This window comes from Coffea arabica, chromosome 10e (assembly GCF_036785885.1).
Source record: "Coffea arabica cultivar ET-39 chromosome 10e, Coffea Arabica ET-39 HiFi, whole genome shotgun sequence".
Lineage (NCBI taxonomy): Eukaryota > Viridiplantae > Streptophyta > Magnoliopsida > Gentianales > Rubiaceae > Coffea > Coffea arabica.
Window position 1 is genome coordinate 5,839,807 of NC_092328.1, and position 17,802 is coordinate 5,857,608.

Consider the following 17,802-nt stretch of genomic DNA (forward strand, 5'->3'; position numbering starts at 1 on the left):
GGGGTTAAATAACACTACTCTTGCCGGAAAGAGTCGGATGGTTGTCAAATACAATCATTCAAATGATTTATGATCAGTATTTAGCCAACATTGTAAATTTTCGAAACGTATAATTTAAAACAAGCCATTAAAGTAATTAACGTGCGCAGATACACTATTTTAAAATAACATGATGATTTTTACAAAGTTATACAAATAGTATGTGAAGAATTATAATTTGTTTTAAAAAAAATATTATACTCTAAATGAATGGCTGTGTTGGGCAACCGTTTGTGCCCCTCTAGCCTTTAAATACGAAGAGAAGCAAACTTGTATTAGTTTGCATTATGGCAGCCTTAGTAGAATTGGCAGCTGATGAATTCAATTAAAATCGTATAGTTAATGCGGCCAATCAAATCAAGGCTGCTCCTTGATTCAAGTGTCAGACCAAATTTCCAGCTCAATAAACAACAGCTGAAGTTCTGCGTCTGCCCAAAAGAAAATCACAGAAGTTGTAAACTTGGACTGATAGGCAATTCAGCCTTAAGTTTACCTAGATACTAGAAGATTCTCATAAAATATGTCACATATATGGCTTTCTATACAAGTACTTCAAGAAGATTAAACTACAAGCTGAAAGACCTAACAAGTTACCAAATTTTGAAGCTCAGGATAAAGGTTATTTGTTCCAACAAAAATTTCCTTGAATTCTGACATGCAATTTTTGCAGCTAAAGGCTTGAAGCCTCGAGCTTTCTGTGATTTGAAGATGGGTGATGAGGGAGGACTGATGACTAAAACTGAACTTAATGCTGGGAGGGAAGAAAAAGGGATAAAGGCGTCACCCACTAAAGAACCACGCCTTCAGTTTTCTTGAACTTAATATTCTAGTCCTTGATAAATATTGAGTTCTCTGCTTCCTGAAATCATCATTGTCAAATTATGCAATGTGGATGGAAATTTCATAGGAATAGTTTCAAGACTAACTGGGTTTTGGATTTTTATTAATTTCAACATCACTTTTTCGTCCTAAACCTGGTTTGCCAATCATGTGATGGTCTGCTCCATTAACCCAAAAACTATTTGTGTGTAAAACCTAAGTATATTCCATAGCAGATAAGGCTTGCTGAAGATTTGATGTGATAGTCTGCTCCAGTATCCCAAAAACTGATAGTTAAACTTGGTGGAAACCAATAACATGTATGTGAGAAAATCATCATGTTCCACCAAGAACAAAATCATGCACCAAAGACCATTCAGATAGCACTATGTTGTGTGCGCCCATTTTGTTGTAAGAGCTTTTACCGTGAGATTCTTGACAAACCAATGATATAATCCTTAGCCTCTTGATGAACTAAGCTATTGGATATTTGGGTCGCACTACTTCTGAGTTCTAAAGATAGAAACAATGGATCACAGATGCAGAATAATTCCATCTCTTTACATTCATTACATGATTCAATTCTATTTGACTTTAGAGTTGAGTGGTTTCTGAGCAAACGATACGAAGGTGCTGCATATGACAAACAAAGTTTTCACATGTAATTTGCTAATCACGCCTAATTTGCATGTGGTGCACTCTGAAAGTGCAGGTCTTCAATATATAGTTTTTAAGAATTTCTCTGGTGTATTCTTACGAATCTGCGGCAAAAGAAAGTATTACTCCCAGATTGAGTTGACATATTGTTAGCTTTTGCATTGACGGTTGGCTCCATCGAGGCATCGACCTAAAATTTGATATAGTCTTTCGTGAAGACAACATGTCAAGAATCCTTCTTCGAGGGGGAGGGAAGCCGGATGAGATGCTTATGCAGAGTTGCAGACAAGACACGAAAATGGTACTTGCATATCTTAAGAGAGCATTCGTTGGAGATTCTTGAGAATAAAAGATAGTGCCTATTGGCTAAACCAAGCCATTTGGTTGTACCACAATCAAATAAAAAAAATTTCCACTTCAGTTTGTCGTAATGGTGGCACTAATACTTCTAAATTCTAAAGATAGGTACAAAATTTAAGTGGCAGAACCTTTGCATCTATCCACAGTGGCTGCCGATTCTAGTCTGAGAAACTTGAGTTTCTTCTGTTTTTTAATTATCTTTTGAGCCAAAAAAGTTTCATGAAGAATTCAAACTTCCTCATGCTCTGGCTCATGTTTAACGTCTGGCTGCTTCTGGTTTACTTTGTATTCTCCATAAAAGTAGGAAGCAAAACCCCAAAGGCACATCGCCAAGGCCATCCCTTTTTCGCCACTGAAGCTTTCCGCTAAGCAAAAAACAGCAAATATCTGTTGGACTGGTACTAAAAGAGAAGTCACAATTCCCCCAAAGAGGGATGAAGAGCTGAAAATAACCCCAGTGCTCCCTATCATCATACACTGCAATGCAATCCCTGCCATTACCAGTATCGTGTAGTACTTCATTGGTCCAAGTTCAAATTCTGCAGCCTCTTGTGGAATTGCCTGCATCATCAGTAGAATGAGATCAGTTTAAGGTGCTGAAAGAGTTAATTATAGCCAGTCAAATCACTCAAAAAAGAAACGTATTAATTTTTCTGTCTGAGTAGTACCTGAAAATCCTTGTTGATTATCATGGGGATGGTACAGAACAGGGTGGCAAACATCGACACAAGGAACTGAACTTGCAAGAAGAGGTCGAACGTGACGGTAACTTCAGCCTTCTTCTGTGCGTATTCGAATGCTGGCATTATAAATCCATGAAGAGCAGCAGCACCAAGGGTCATGAAAAATCCCAGCGTGTAATTGGCATTTGATTCGCCACTGGGACGATCCCCGTTCATGTGTAGTCCCAAAATAGCAGATCCAAAGGTCATTAGAACCACCGCATTGATTGAATAGTGAGTGAATTTGTGCTTAACTACAAAGTAGGCGAAAATTGCCGTGAAGGCAAGTTGGCTCGAGCCCAGAAGGGAAGAAACCGAAACGGGGAGGTAAGACATGCCAAAGGTGTACAAGTAGCTATCTATGCCCAGAAGAAATCCCAAGAAGGCACTAGCGGCGACAAGTCTAGGAGGGACCAAAAACTTTGGAGACGAAGCCTTGGATCGATTTTTAAAATATGAGATGCTAATTGGGAGGATAAGCAAGGGAAAACCAGCAGTGAGTAACCAAGCAGTGAGCCATTTTCTTTTCCCTCCATGCAAGAAGTAAATTCTCACAAGCAATGGACCGCCAACTTGGCCAATGGCCAATAAGATGCAGTTGAAGAGAACCATCAGAGTCTTCATGGATATGCAAATCTTGAACTTATTAAGCATATTGTGCTTTCCACCTTGAATTGCAGCCTCCATGTCCATGCTTCTGATAAATTTGTCTGGCCACAGCCCAGTAGTGAGCGAGTAGCAAACTAGCAGTATCTATAAATTAAAGGCAAGAGTTCTCTGTTTGTTGTTTCTTTGTAGCACGATATTATCAAAGTGTCACCAAAAAAAAAGAAGAGGATAAAGCAAGATTCGGGAGTTTAGGCTAACTTTATACAAAGAAGGAACTGGCAAATAATATTGCAGATTGATGCTCGAAGCACCTAAGCAAAAGAATTGTTGAATATTGAATAATGCAAGTCCTACTAGGCTGGCTTGTATGACTGATCTCGTGGTCTGCAATCTGACTCAAAACCGCTGCATTTGGTCTCTATTTATAGGATGCTGGCTGCTTTCGACATGAAAGCCGCGCATATTTATAGTCATGACGTTGTCGTTTGACTTGATTGCATGGCACGACACTCGTATCCGAAAACGTTAAACATGAGTCGCTCATAAATAAGTAGCACATTCTTTTTAGCCTCTTTCCGGGTGGTTCCTCTTCTCAAAATAAAATGCCTTTCGTTGGTACGCTATTTTCTGATAAGATTGCAAGAAACCAACCATAGGGAAAATAATACATAAATACGTTGCATTGGGCAAACTAACTTACAGATGATGGAAACAGCAACTCAATGGTACTACAAATTAATGAGCAAGAAGAAACTGACATATATATAGTGAGATTTGAATCTCAGTTTCACCACAAAACAAATATTTTAAATTTGTTTTCTGGTCTGTGTTAAACGTTTTAACTATCCTAGAGTATTATTAGAAATAATTACTGTAGTATTTTTTATGATGCGATGTATGTGAGATAAAAATATGAGTTCGAAAATATATTTATGATACAAGCAAAATATTATTTTAAAAAAAATGAGATATCCAAACACACCCATATTATATAGTGACTTAGCCATATGTTTGACACTTTTTTATTAAACGAGTAAGTTTTTTTTTTTATACATTATTAGGGTATAATTTTTTTTATATTAACAGATTTAGATTATATCACATAATAGAAATTTAAATTTGAAATTTAAATCATACATATTTGGCATACATCTATAGTTGTTAGTGTAAAAAAATACTACACTTTCCCTGCCAATGCATAAAAGGTTAATTCTTATTAAATAGATCTGGGTTTTAAACTCTGCTAAATTAGTGTTGTACCTTAGTGTCAAGTTATAATCTGTGATTCGGACCAAAAAGCGAGTTTATTTTATCTTCAAGGATAGGGATGGCAACGGGGCGGGGTTGGGACGGGGGACCCCTCCCCATCCCTCGCTCCGCTGCCTACAAACTCTCCCCGCCCCCGCCCCATCCCCCGTCCCCCGCTCCCCCCGCCCCACTTCCCCCACGGGTGTCCCCGCGGGACTAATAAAAATTTGTTATATAATTTTATTATGGTTAAATTTTAGCAAATAATCAAATACTAAAATATCAACATATCATCAAAATATTATTCATTGTAATTTTACAATTTAAACTTATAAAAACAATCAAACAAAAATTATTTGAATACAATCCAACATGATGAAATAAATATAACTAAAGTAGTCAAGTTTTCACTTTTGACACAAATACAATCACTATTTCATTATTGTGCTTGTGCTTTTTTTAAGAAAAAAATATTATTGTATTAAGTGTAATTAGGAATTTAGTATAAATATAAATTTAGTATAACCAATTAATAATTTGTATTAGTACACATATATAATTATTAGTATAATTAATAATATCAATTATATTATATATACTAATAGATATTATATAATACATATAACTAATAATATCATTATCATAAGTTTGTAACTAATTAAATTATATATTATATATATAATTATATACATATATACTTTATATATTTATTTTTTTAAAGCGAGTGGCGGAGTAGGGGTACACTCCCCCGCCCCCGCCCCGTTTCTAAATGGGGGGAAAAAATTTCCCCCGCCCCAACCCCCTCGCCATTAGCCCCTAGCGGGGCGGGTGCCGCCGCATTGCCATCCCTATTCATGGATACTTCCTAAATTGAACGTTGTACTTGTATTAATTACGTATGTACCGCGTGGACTAAATTTGGAATGTAATGGAGTCAAACAACTGCACACCACACACTAAACTGCACATGTTCATCATTTTTTTAAATGAGGAACAAGGCAGACCAATTTCAATTCTTTGGAAGAGCAAATTTGACCATGTTAGCCTAAAAAACCAAAAAAAAAAAAAATGACCATGTTCTATTATCATTCTAGAACTTGATGGAAGCTGCTTCTTTGTCCCAATTTATTTATCATGTTTCTGGAATTCAACTTTTTTAAAATAGTGATTCGGTTGTAATATTTGTATTTATCTTTTCAAATTTACCTTTACAAATTCAAAATTTAAATTTAAATAACAATATACCTGTGATTAAATGAAGGGATTATATTGAAAAAAGAGATTAAAAAAAGTTCTGACTTTCCTAAATATTTTGAGACATTCCAAAATAAAAAATACGACCCTTTTGATGAGATTTTTTTGGCTAGCCACATGAATGGTCCCAGCCTCAATTTCCTTCCCCTTTCTTGCCAGGAGGCAGGATGTTATGCCGCCTAGAGATGTAATCGAGCCGAGTCGAGCTCGAGTAGTGCTATACTCGAGCTCGACTCGACTCATATATCCGAGCTCGAGCTCGATCGAGTCAAAAAAATTGATACTCGAAACTCGACTCGATGTACTCGCGAGTAACTCGAAACTCGACTCGATAAGGCTCGATAACGAAGGGTATTTTGTAAATTCCATATAACTTATACCTATAATGGTCATTTTATAATTATAATACATATATATTATTTAAATTATAAATATATTATTTAAATAACCCCGGCTCGACGAGTAGCTCGACGAGTCTCGAGCCGAGGATTTTTTACTCGAAACTCGACTCGATTTTCATTCGAGCTACTCGAAACTCGGCTCGAACTCGGTCAACCCGAGTTCGAGCCAAGTCGTTGACCAAGCTACTCGCGAGTAGCTTGGCTCGCGTACACCCCTAATGCCGCCAAGATAGTCGGCCCCAAGTTGCACTTGGGCAAGTAGACTTAACAACCCAAGTTTTATGTAAATTCGTTGGATTTAAGTACTCTGTCCACACTTTAAAAAAAAAAAAAGATATGGATTTCTTGAATGAAAACAGTTTCAAATAGACCTATCAAGGACAAAAAAAAAAAAAGACATGTCAAGAAGTCGAGAGGATAGATGTGCAAATCTGCAATTCCACCACAAGCTTGCTTGATAGGGAAGTGCATCCGCACCCAACCAAATAAAAAGGTCAAGTGTTTTGGTACTAGGAAAAAAAAAATTTTCTGCAACGCTCCATCCCTGCGCATTGTTGTTTCAATGACATAAACATCAATAATTTACATTTTTCCAACAATTTAATTTTACTATGAAAATTGGGTCAAGGCATAGTTAATGAGCATTTGGCATCATTGTATGGAAACATCTAAACTATTGAATATAAAGTCTAAATTTTTTTTTTAATAAAAAGCCCTTCAATATTGTTTAAAGATGTAAAACTCCATCCAAAGAATAGCGAACAAGTCCCAAAAACAATAGAGACAATTCTAAACAACAAAAGTAAGTACTTTACAAATGAAGGACAATTAAACAACCCATATACGTATGACATTCATAAATTCACCACTATTTAAAAATTTACTCCACTATTAGTGGCTAGTACTAACAATTTAAGACTGATTAAAGAGTACGAAAAACTGAGCGAATTAAAGAGAGAAAGTATGAAAAAAAAAGAAAGGTTACCGGTGGATACTTTCTTTTTTTTTTTGGGGTCAACTCAAGGAGTATCCCAATTTTACCAGACTAATCTTCCTGGACCAGACTAATCTTCCTGGACCTGGAGTACCCCGCCCCCCAAAAGCACTCAGGCGATATGTGAAGCCATAGTCAAACCGCGCCCCACAAGGAATACCCCCGAGGATTCACCGGCTGAGCTGACCCCGAGGGGCTAGTTACCGGTGGATACATGGAGGGGTAATTTCAAAGATGTTTGGTCTGCACAACTCACGGATGCACGTTACAAATTTTTTATGGCCATTTTATGAATTTCGACAACAATTTTGGTAGAATTTGTTTTATCTGTTTCGTGAGAAGTTAGACACGATGCCTTTTTGCTAGTATGTGCTACGTATGTATGTATGAGAGAGTCTTTCCCTTTTTCTTTTTTTTTTTTCCTTTTTTGAAACATAATAATAATGCATGAGAAAGTCTTTCAAGATGAGGGATTCAGTAGTACTTTCCATGCTAGCTGACTGGCTCAATTATTTTACTTTCCCATAGAAAGGAAAAAGCAAACAACAATTATGCCTTCTTTTGGTTAAAGAGTACCTTGACCTGCTTGATATCAAAAGTTAGGGAATTGGACGCGTCACAAAACCGGCGAAATCAAAGATGAGGCCCTTTTGCCTTTTAGCCCTAGTGTTTTATGAATCTTCAGTTTACATGTATACGATTTGAATTGATATATCCATCATCCCTTCGACTTTTATAGACAAGCATGGACCAGTTTTTTTTTTTTTTTTTTTTTGTGGTAGAAAGTGAAATTCATAAATGAATAAAGTAGCTGCCCAAGAAGCAGACAGAGCATCTCCTAATTATTACGGTCCAAAATAACGGTACGCGGAAGGCAAATCCTCTGTTATCCTCATCAAACCAAAAAGCAAAAGATTATAGCTTTCATTATTAAAGTTAAAGCGAATTTCGATCCTAGAAGTCAAGTGGTGGACATAAAAGCTCCTGTATGTATGGGCCTTGCAAAAAGCAATAATATTAACTCTACCGATACCCAAAATATTGGCAACATAAACATCACTTATAGGACTCTGTATATAGAGCTGAATGGGCCTTTGCGTGCCGCCCTAAAACTGGTACTCTATTTGTCCTCTACAGCATCACCAACAAGAGGTAACAGTCACTGCACTTTTCTCTTCTGAGTCACTAAACAACGTTGCTTTGTGAGACAAATTTTAAAGCAGCTATATTCACAGTACCTTACGTAAAGTCATGTTACAGATAATGGAAAGTTTGTTGAAGAATTGTCTCTTTGTACTGAATAAGGCAGGCCAGTGAATTATTGATGGCATAAGAGGCCCTTATCTTGACAAGAGGACCTTCAAATCTTTCCGGGACATAAATCTCCTATGGTGCTACACCGATCAAACCCAAATTATTGTCGTTGAAAACACTAATTCTCATCCACGGTCCATGCTTAACTGCGGTCCAGCGCATTAAACATGGATAGGCTAGAAAGCTGTGAAAGATAAAAGCATCCACTAGCAAGGAGATCAAGAAACTAAAGCTCAAAGAAGGCATCCTGATATACGACTTGTGTTTTCTTCTATTAATACAATAATCAATGTTCACAACAGTTGCAAAGAAAGTAATGTTCTACTGCCGACAGATACTATCATGGCTGGCGTTAATAATCAGGAAAGAATTGATCAAATGAACAGGATACGTGAAATAAGCAGAAGTCTGTCAATGGCTTACTTTGAAGTTAGAGAAGTGCCGCTAAAGAGTTTATACAGGTTCTCCAAACCTGAGGATCAAAGAAGCATTAATCATCAAAGCCCGTGTAATTATTCAAATCTCCCCACACTTTCTCCTCAACTTCCTCCCAAGATTTTGCCTGCCTGAGTTCTTTCCATAAACTGAAAATAGCACCTACAACATTCTCATCATGCAGAATGCAGAGACACCTGTTTACAAGTCAAAAACATCCAATTATGCCTCAAGAGTAGTGATCAAAAACAATTGTGTTGTTTTTCTTTTTTTCAGACATTAAAGCAATCATGGAGAAATTAATTGTATTAACAATAGGCTGAATAAGAAGGATCCACAAGATTCTGAAAATGAAAATTCTTACCTACGACCAAAATGAAAAAGAAAATAAGTTGCATATCCAATGAAGCAAAATTTTTTAAAAAAAAAAAAAAAAAAAACAAAAGATGGTGAAAAAAAAACTGTTTAGAAAGAAAACTGTGGAAAAAAAAAAAGCATGTGAGCAGATATTAACTCACATTGTCAAATATGATGCTCGCCCAAACCTACTATTCTCTGCTGATTTTCTCCCAACTATTGGAAGTTTATAGCTTTCAAGGAATTGCTTCAAGAGACGGGAATCTCCTCTAAAGACATCTACATGTACTGGTATCAGATCACAAATTGGATGTCCTACAAAGAAAACAGAGTTAGTTTGAATACTTATAATGCACAGACTTACAGTCTGCAATCTTTCCGCTAAAAAGCTAAGCTTGCAATGACCAATTTTCTTATTTCATTGTCATCTTGTACAAGAACTCATTGCTTGTTGCTTAGACCAATGATTAAATACATTTCTGCAGAAGGCGGCTTGAATCCTTTTTACAAAGTTCATATATTTGCAATAGGCGCTTCTATTACTTGAATTTAGATATCTTAAGTGACCCACATCTTATATTATAATGATAAACATGAAAGCCTAGGAGCCAAGGAAGCAATACACGAAATATTACTCAATGTGACAATATGTCTACACAATAGAAAAAAAAAAAAAAAACAAGAAAAAGAAAGCAGAGCATAATTTGGCGGTTGAAATTGAGGAAGAGTCGCAGACACCCAAATAAGAGCACAATGCCCCCTACACGTTACTGAATGAGAAGATAATGATTGGAAGTTCGTTAAAGTGGACTTCATAAAATTTTCTTTGACCAAACCCAAGTGATTGTATACCATCCCTCCCCCTCCTTATCTGGGAGGGGGAGGGATGGTAAACCTTAAAGGAAAATCGGGCTGCAACCTCTGCGTTCTATTAAATCACCTAGAAAATAGTTGGTAGAGTTTTTGCAACATTCTTTTACTTCAACAGCAAGATTGTGAGAAATGTTTAGAGAGAGAGAGAGAGAGGGAGATGCTAACGGAGGGAAAGGGGAAACTATGCCAAGTACTTCAAAAACACGTACATGTACTCACCTAAAGAAAGATCACTGAAATCAATAATGTGGCAAGGACGCCAAGAATTGCTCTTGGTACTGCCATTATAGTCGTTCGCACATCCATTATTTACTGGACTAGGATCATGAGTACTTTCTCCCAAGCAAGAGGTCAAGTTACATGGTTTCATTTGGATATTGTCATCCATGACATCCGCGTGTATCCAGGTGTAAGGTTTAGCAACACTCTTGTCATCCTAGGAAAGCAAAAGTACAAAACAACCAAAGTGATTAATAACTAAATTAAAAAGAGGAACACAACAACAAGAGAGAAGAAGATGAATGACAGAATGAAAATATGCATCATCTCTCAGAGGAAATAGAAGGATATAATTGATCAACCTCAAACATATTGAAAAACTTTTCAAAATCTTCCGGAATGTATTCACCAACTTTGTCAATGAGTGTTACAGGAATTGGGTCACCCCTGCATATCGAATAAAAATGAGTTTACTCATGAAACATTACATAGAATTATGTAAATGCAATGTATGGGGTCAAACTATCAAGAAATAAGTAAAAAGTACAAGCGTGCCTTTGTCTATCGGTGAAGACAACAATAAGAAACTGCAAAGAGCAAAAGCATGCAACCAAAAAAAGTTTTATTGGAATTAAACCATGCATGGAGATGAAAGCAACTCCTTTCTCAATCATTTAAGAAATTTTCTCTCTCCAGAGATGCAAGTATGAGCTTAGCAGATATCTATCCAGAAGATCTTTTCTAGTCTCTATCTTCTTATATTATGATAATCGTGAAAGATACCCAAAAGAAGAAAAAGAACCCCAAAAGATGTAGACTCTGAAAGTGATTACAAGTACAAAATATGCCAAGCCATACATCAAAGTCCTTGGATGATGGAATCCTCAATTAACACTTCCAAAAGAATAAGTGTAACAAGGCCATTCATCTTTGTATTGATTCTGTGGTCACTGAATTACCTGAATCTAAGGACAATAAAAGGCATCATTCAACTACGAGACCATTTGGTAATGGCACTTATTGCACATGTTAAAGACCTGACTTTTAAATCAGAAAAAGCTCATTGCATGAAAATACATAAAGCAACATGCATATGCATTATAACTTATAAGCAGATGATGATCAACTTATGGCCACCCAAATAAATGATACTTCGATTAGTAATACTTAGAAAGCCTGTTAATGAATAAGATGGTGTACCACTTAGTCAAACGGCTAGATATATCCTCTTTCTTCTTGTTTAAAGTCTTTATATATGTACTAAGTTCTGGAGAAAAGCTAGTTTTTTCTGCAGTATCATCCAGAAAGCCATTGCCCAGAGGAAGCTCTGTTCTCTGTTCACTAACTAGCAAATTTGAAACATTAAAAGATGGATAAGGTAGAGTATGAAGGTTGCGCAGCTGTTCCCCCAGAAAGGTAGCCAAGTTTAGCATGTCATTCCATGAGAGGCTCTCTCTTCTGCAAGGAAAAGCCAAAATGATTCAGAACTAGAAACCAGACATTTCCATGACCGATACACCAAGCCACCCTCTGACTAACATTAATTTTAACTGGATAAACAATGTTAATTACTCACAGGTCGGCAAATATCTTCCCTCTGCATCTTTTTAACACTATATAGGGCCACACAGTTGAGCATCCTTCAGGATTTCCTGATTCAAGCAATGACAGCCTGACTTTGTGATATTCAAATTGCTTTTTGTTCCAGATTCCAAAAGGATAATCAACTTCATTATGGTTTTCAGGAACCATATTAAAGTTTTCATTCAACTCAGCAGGGACCCCTTTGCCATCCCAAGGGATAACTTGGCACGACCCATCTTTGAGAAAAAGAATCCCGCTAGCCAGAACAACAGGAATGTGATCCTTCAAGGGAGAGTTAACTTGATCTAGTAGATTATAAAACTGAAGCTGTTGAAAGCAAGAGAGAGAGTAAGAACGTAACCCCCCCAAAAAAAAAAGACAAAGTTTCTTGGCAAACAAAATCAAGGACACTAACATAATACCTCGGTGCCTAAAGCATAAAGAGAAGCTTCAAGCCCTCGTTCAACAAGTATTTTTATCACATTTTCAGCAACCAGATAAACCTATAAAAAAATAATAATGAGTTCCATATAATTGATGAAGTCATCGCATTTTCAAATGAACGGAGTCAATCACTTTTAAGGATAAAAAATATGGATTCATGTTTTTACACACCTCTTTAACTCGAATATTTGAAGAAGCTATAATATACTGATCTACTTCTTTTCACGTGTCTGTGTGCTTACACATGCTTAATTAATAGCCAATACCAAATACTTCAAGTTGGATTTCAGAAAAGGAAAAGATAATAACCTCAATTTCTGTGGACAAAAGTTATTTCTTTGCAATCAAATTGGGTACCCTTAAGTTTAAAAATTTCCAAACCTTCCCAATAAACCAATCTAGGTGGTTTAAAGATAACAAGGTCCTGTCAATGTAATGCGCAGAATCAAAGCACATAAAGATATAATCTGTTGTAAGGCTAACATGAAAAGAGTCATACATGATAATGAAACCTTCAGTTATTAACTGTACATTCCTTTGATCAAAAGAAATAAAATATTAATGAAAACAGCCTTTCGAATTAGATCATAGCAAACTTTCTTTTACTTACAGGATTGCTACCCGTCCCAACAGGAAGCTTCTCTTCATCTGTAGGTAAAGGAAAGTCATTAAAGGCACATATTTCCCTCAAGCGATCATGCCATCTGCCAGCATTTAATGCAATACAGGCTCCCTAGACAATTTAAAAGAGAAGAAGGTTATTTAGCTTTCAAAATACAAATAAAAATTCAGAAGACTTGATCTGACCATCTATCCAACCCATGTCATGCACAAATTTTGAAATTTATAGAGGCAGGCACTCAGATAAACACAATCAAACGTCAATTTAATGGCCTGGAAACAAAGTTATTGTAAGCAGGTCACTTTAGTAGGACTATCAATGGTACTTTGGGCTATCTTTTATGATGGTAGCTTTCAATTTTCGGGCTGGGTCAGATATCTTGTATACTTGAGCCACAATGAACTCAAAAAGCATCTCCAGAAAATGTTCATTTAAGCAGTACAAGTTATTGAGTTTGCTTCATGCAATCAAACAAACAAAATTGTTCAGTCCCTAGACCTCTTCTAATCATGAAGAAGTTAACAACAAACCAATACCTTCCATATCAGGCCTCTAAGTTCTGGTCTCTTGACCCAAAGCTTCTGCAGCCATCCTCTCATGTTCCGTTGTCCAATGACGTTGCTTGAGCTCCATTCGGAGTTATAGTGGTCCCTCTCTTGATCCAAAAACCTCGATAAGAATTTAATGTCATAAACAAATTCCACATTTTCTAGGTTATCACTCTCTGGTGGCTGGTGCGTTTTCATTCCCTTTTCTTTCCTCATGAAGTCTGAGCAGCTCACATGATTTTCCTCACATGAAGAGTCATTTTTAACATCCACTAAACTGCCTTCATCAAGAGCAAGAATTCCAGCACGACAGAGACCTTTATGTCTGTAACCAGGAGCCATATCTAGACATACAAACTCAAAGTTTTTGGAATTCACAAAATTCTGTGTGACAGCAACACTGGTTTCCAAGTTAAGCACACAATGCCACCATCCACTTGGGACAAATATTGTCTCACCAGGAAGCTGAGTACACTCAATTGGCTTGTCTTCATCAGATAGAAGAGGATAAAAATCCAACCACCACTGAATAAAGTGAAAAAGAAAATGAAAAATGGTTATTTGAAACAGCATGGAAAAAGTAAACAATTTAGGGAAAGAAAGGGAAAAACACAGGCTTAGTTCATGAAGATTTTTATATTTCTGCCTCAATTACCTGTAAGGATGATGGAGTATCTATGTTCACATCACCATCATCTTCGTTTACATGTACTGTCACTCCTAGAGGTACTTTTCCTGGAGGATACAAGGCCCACCTATTAAAAAAATGTAAGACATAAGCTTCTAAGAGCAAAACAATATTAATATAACGTGGCAGTAGTAACACAACCAGGACCAAAGTAACTGCATATTTTGGGGAGGAGACAGTTATGCATCACCACAAAGAATAAGCTGCTTTGTGGCTGAGAAAAACATCTTCCAGAACTTTCCATTTAAAATCTGGGCCAAATTTTGATGGACTAGGAGTTTATCTATTTTTCGAGAAAAGAGAAAAGAAGAAAAAATAAACGATTTAAACGTCTTCAACCATTGGAATCTTGAGCTAGCTAAAGCCCAATTTGGTTAGGAACTTCAACCTTACCTAGCATGCATCTTGACTTCGAATGAGAGAGACAAATAAACCAACCCAAAGTATTCCAAAAGACATTTGTATGTAAATATCATAGCGCCGCTGCTCCTAAGTACATCAGTGTTAACTTGATTGATTTTCTTAATCTTGTTTCTACATTTTGGGAACTATGGGTCCACAAGCTAGCATTGCTCACAGAGATCATCTTTGTGAAGATTTTAAGCATAAACCTCAAGCTACTAGGAGCTTGATTGAGGTAAGAGAAAGGACATGATACTGCTCTTCATCACATTGAGGACATAAAGACTCCTGAATCTTCAATCTTTGACTCTTTAGTCCACTGACCATCCAATTTCCCCCTGCCTTCTTTGTTTTGGCATGGAAACGACTAAACTTTCCAAACTAGTAATTAATCCAAGGGCAGGCTATTACATCATTAAACAAAGATGAGCCAGAAAGGGCCATTCGTGATGAAAGAAATGTGTCTCATCTTATTGACTTCTTTCCTGACATAGTAATATAGGGCGGTCAGTCTTGAATTACCTTTTACGTCCGCATAGGAGAGTATTCCAAGCACTGGTAAGAGCTGGATCAACATGCCATGAGGCACCAGACCGCTCCGGCCCAATAATGAGCCATCTAAAGGGTGGTCGTTCATCTCTACCTAATACGTCAAAGAAGTCTTCTTGGAACAGGTGCGGGACACTATAATCCTTCAGCAATTTAGGTGCAACTTCTCCAAACTGCACGAACAGTAATCAGAGGTGACCAAGAAAACCAAAAAGAATCTGCAATAAAACACATATATTGTAGGAACCTTGTCATAAAAAATGTAGAGAGGGTCCTCATCATGCTGAATCTGCGTGTATGACACATAATCCTTGAAGGTCATCATAACCTTCCGAGAACTCCTCTGAGATAATCGAAATGCTAGGTCTCCATAGTTCTGTAGTAGCTGTTCAACCGTCCAAGAATTTCTTGCTGGCCAAGTATCAGCCAAACCACTAATTAGCACCTGTGACAAAAGTATAAGATAGCAAGAGTGAACAGGTAACGAAGCCAAAATCTGGTCCCTTTTCTTCCTCTATTAGCCCAGTGTTGGAAGTTTGTCAACTTGATTCCCACAAACAGGGAGACAAACATAAAATACTCATTATTCATTTCTAGATACGTATAGTGAAATATCAACAAGTAATTCCACATAAAACTTTTACAAATAACTCCATTCGGTGAACCATTTTGAAAAGTCAAATCCTTCGTGCATTAACGTCTCTACCCAACTATTTTCTGTCCCCCACAAGACCAAGATTCACTCTACAGAATCATAGAGGCCTTACCACTGAAACACAAAGACCAATTGTAGTTCAGGTAGATGCTCAAAGTAAGAGTATCATCACTCAGAAACACAGCTAACTATTTAAAAACCAAGGGAACAAAATACTAACTGACCAAGTGATGACTTACTGGTTTTTGCCCGTCATAATCATCATAGAACTCTTGTAAAGAAAGGTCCTTTTTTCTATCCACATTTCCATTGTCGAAAGAGAATCCATCCAATGTGGTGTAGCACCGATATAACCTCCGATAAAGAAACAGAGAGTAAAACCCTAGAGGATAGGAAGAAACATCATAAGCAAATGCAGAACCATATCACTAATCAAAGAACAAACATCTACCAGGATCATTACCATTGAAATGCAGCTGCTTTGCTGGGGTTTTTTCATATTCAGTCAAAAGATCCAATCTGCCGAAAAATAAGAGAACACATGGAAATTGTCAGATTCGTGCAACAACAGAAACAAGGTGAAACAAAATATACAAGTTCAACGGGAATAAACTCTGAAATCATACTGATGAAGAGTGGTTCTCTTCCAGGAGCCTTTATACTCAAGCTGACGATTCACATTTTTAAGGCAAAGAGTCATCCATAATGGCTCCTCATTGCAAAAAATATACATCACACTGCACATGAAAAATAATAATAATTCAGGCAAGTGCGATTAAAAAAAAAAATGCAAGCCAACTGCACAGCAAAGAGCCAGCTGACCTTGGATCCAGAAAAGGGCAATAAAAACTGAACATGAGCATAACAAGATATAATCTCCTTATTTTTCGTGCATTTCCCTATTCAATCTATAGTGTTTACAAATACGAGTTTTTTTTTAAAAAAAAAAAAAATTCAGCTGAACATCGAGGGAAAATAGTCAATTTTGAATAGGCGGGCAGCAAAACCAAACCGTTTGAGATGCATAATCAACATTTAACTGCTGCATATTAGCACTTTCATTTTGTCTAAAATGTTTAAACCAATCTTCCTCAGGAATTGTGGCCAAACAATTTTATTTCCACCTACGGTTTCAAATTACATTCAAACTCAACTTTTCATTTATTCAAAGAAGATAACATAATTACAAACTAATATAGCTCCAAGCTCGGAATACTTTAGGGAAAGCCAAAAACCACAATCCGATTGCAATGAAATGAAATATGACCCAACCCATTACACTTCCAGACAGAATCTAACGAAACAATAATTGATGAAAAGGCGGACAACTTATGGAGAATTGAATAAACCTGCTGACACAGGAGAGGCGGCCGATGTCGCGAGGAGAAAGATAAGTTAAAATCGCGGAGAGAGTTTCGTCGGGAAGGAAACGGAGGTCTCCCAGCGCCTGAAACCTCCGATCCTCGGGCACCGCCGCCGCTGGAACTGAAGCTGCTGGTTGAAATTGCGACTCGCGAGCTTCGTCCATGTCCATCGGATTCATAGCCAGATAAGAAAATTTCCAACCGAATTGAAATGGTAGCAGAATTCAAATTACAAAAGCCTCTGTGGAGTTTGGGAATCCTTCGGTCTGCGTAAATATGCAGAAAGTGTTGCAACCGTTGTGGCGCGTTAAAAGTTAGCTGATGCCAATATAATTTATTTAATCGGATTTTTAAAAAAAAAATTTCTACAATTACATTTACTACTGTAATATTTCAGGCTATATATTCGTTATTTCAAAAAAAAAATTGTTTATTTTTTGGGTTTCATCTTTAGTTCTTATTCGATATACGAGCGCGTTGCATATTCGTTTCCGGAATCTTAAGCGAGTTGATAACGCGTGCATACGCGGAGGTAAATTGGGAAGTTGCATGTCTGATGCATGGATTATTAAGGTTTTGTTTTCACAACATTTTTTATCTTATTTGGACATAAAATTAAAGAGCAGTTGAATTGCGCTCGGTTCT

The 17,802-nt window shown here is 36.9% G+C and overlaps 2 protein-coding genes across 2 annotated transcripts; both read right to left on the minus strand.

The window, feature by feature from the left end:
* Nucleotides 1-1,794: 1,794 nt before the first annotated feature.
* LOC113712014 (purine permease 1) lies at nt 1,795-3,422 on the minus strand. The gene is made up of 2 exons (XM_027235291.2): nt 2,544-3,422; nt 1,795-2,436 (listed from the first exon to the last, which is right to left on the minus strand). Exons 1-2 carry the CDS (start codon nt 3,288-3,290, stop codon nt 2,104-2,106), a joined length of 1,080 nt encoding a protein of 359 aa, XP_027091092.1. The 5' UTR covers nt 3,291-3,422; the 3' UTR covers nt 1,795-2,103.
* A 5,435-nt stretch (nt 3,423-8,857) lies between these two features.
* Nucleotides 8,858-17,467, minus strand: LOC113712801 (lysine-specific demethylase JMJ21). The gene is made up of 16 exons (XM_027236383.2): nt 17,143-17,467; nt 16,420-16,530; nt 16,257-16,312; nt 16,033-16,175; nt 15,386-15,583; nt 15,112-15,311; nt 14,155-14,254; nt 13,488-14,024; nt 12,940-13,062; nt 12,308-12,388; nt 11,878-12,212; nt 11,502-11,759; nt 10,664-10,748; nt 10,302-10,518; nt 9,371-9,524; nt 8,858-9,049 (listed from the first exon to the last, which is right to left on the minus strand). The coding sequence occupies exons 1-16, from the start codon at nt 17,334-17,336 to the stop codon at nt 8,908-8,910; spliced, it is 2,934 nt and encodes a 977-aa protein (XP_027092184.2). The 5' UTR covers nt 17,337-17,467; the 3' UTR covers nt 8,858-8,907.
* Between the last annotated feature and the right edge of the window lie 335 nt (nt 17,468-17,802).

Coding starts and splice junctions, on each gene's coding strand:
- LOC113712014 (XM_027235291.2), bottom strand. CDS start 3,290: ATGGACATGGAGGCTGCAATTCAAGGTGGAAAGCACAATATGCTTAAT. Junction 2,437..2,543: donor TAATCAACAAGGATTTTCAG/GTACTACTCAGA, acceptor CTGATGATGCAG/GCAATTCCACAAGAGGCTGC.
- LOC113712801 (XM_027236383.2), bottom strand. CDS start 17,336: ATGAATCCGATGGACATGGACGAAGCTCGCGAGTCGCAATTTCAACCA. Junction 16,313..16,419: donor AAGAGAACCACTCTTCATCA/GTATGATTTCAG, acceptor ATTTTTCGGCAG/ATTGGATCTTTTGACTGAAT. Junction 12,213..12,307: donor TTTATGCTTTAGGCACCGAG/GTATTATGTTAG, acceptor TGCTTTCAACAG/CTTCAGTTTTATAATCTACT.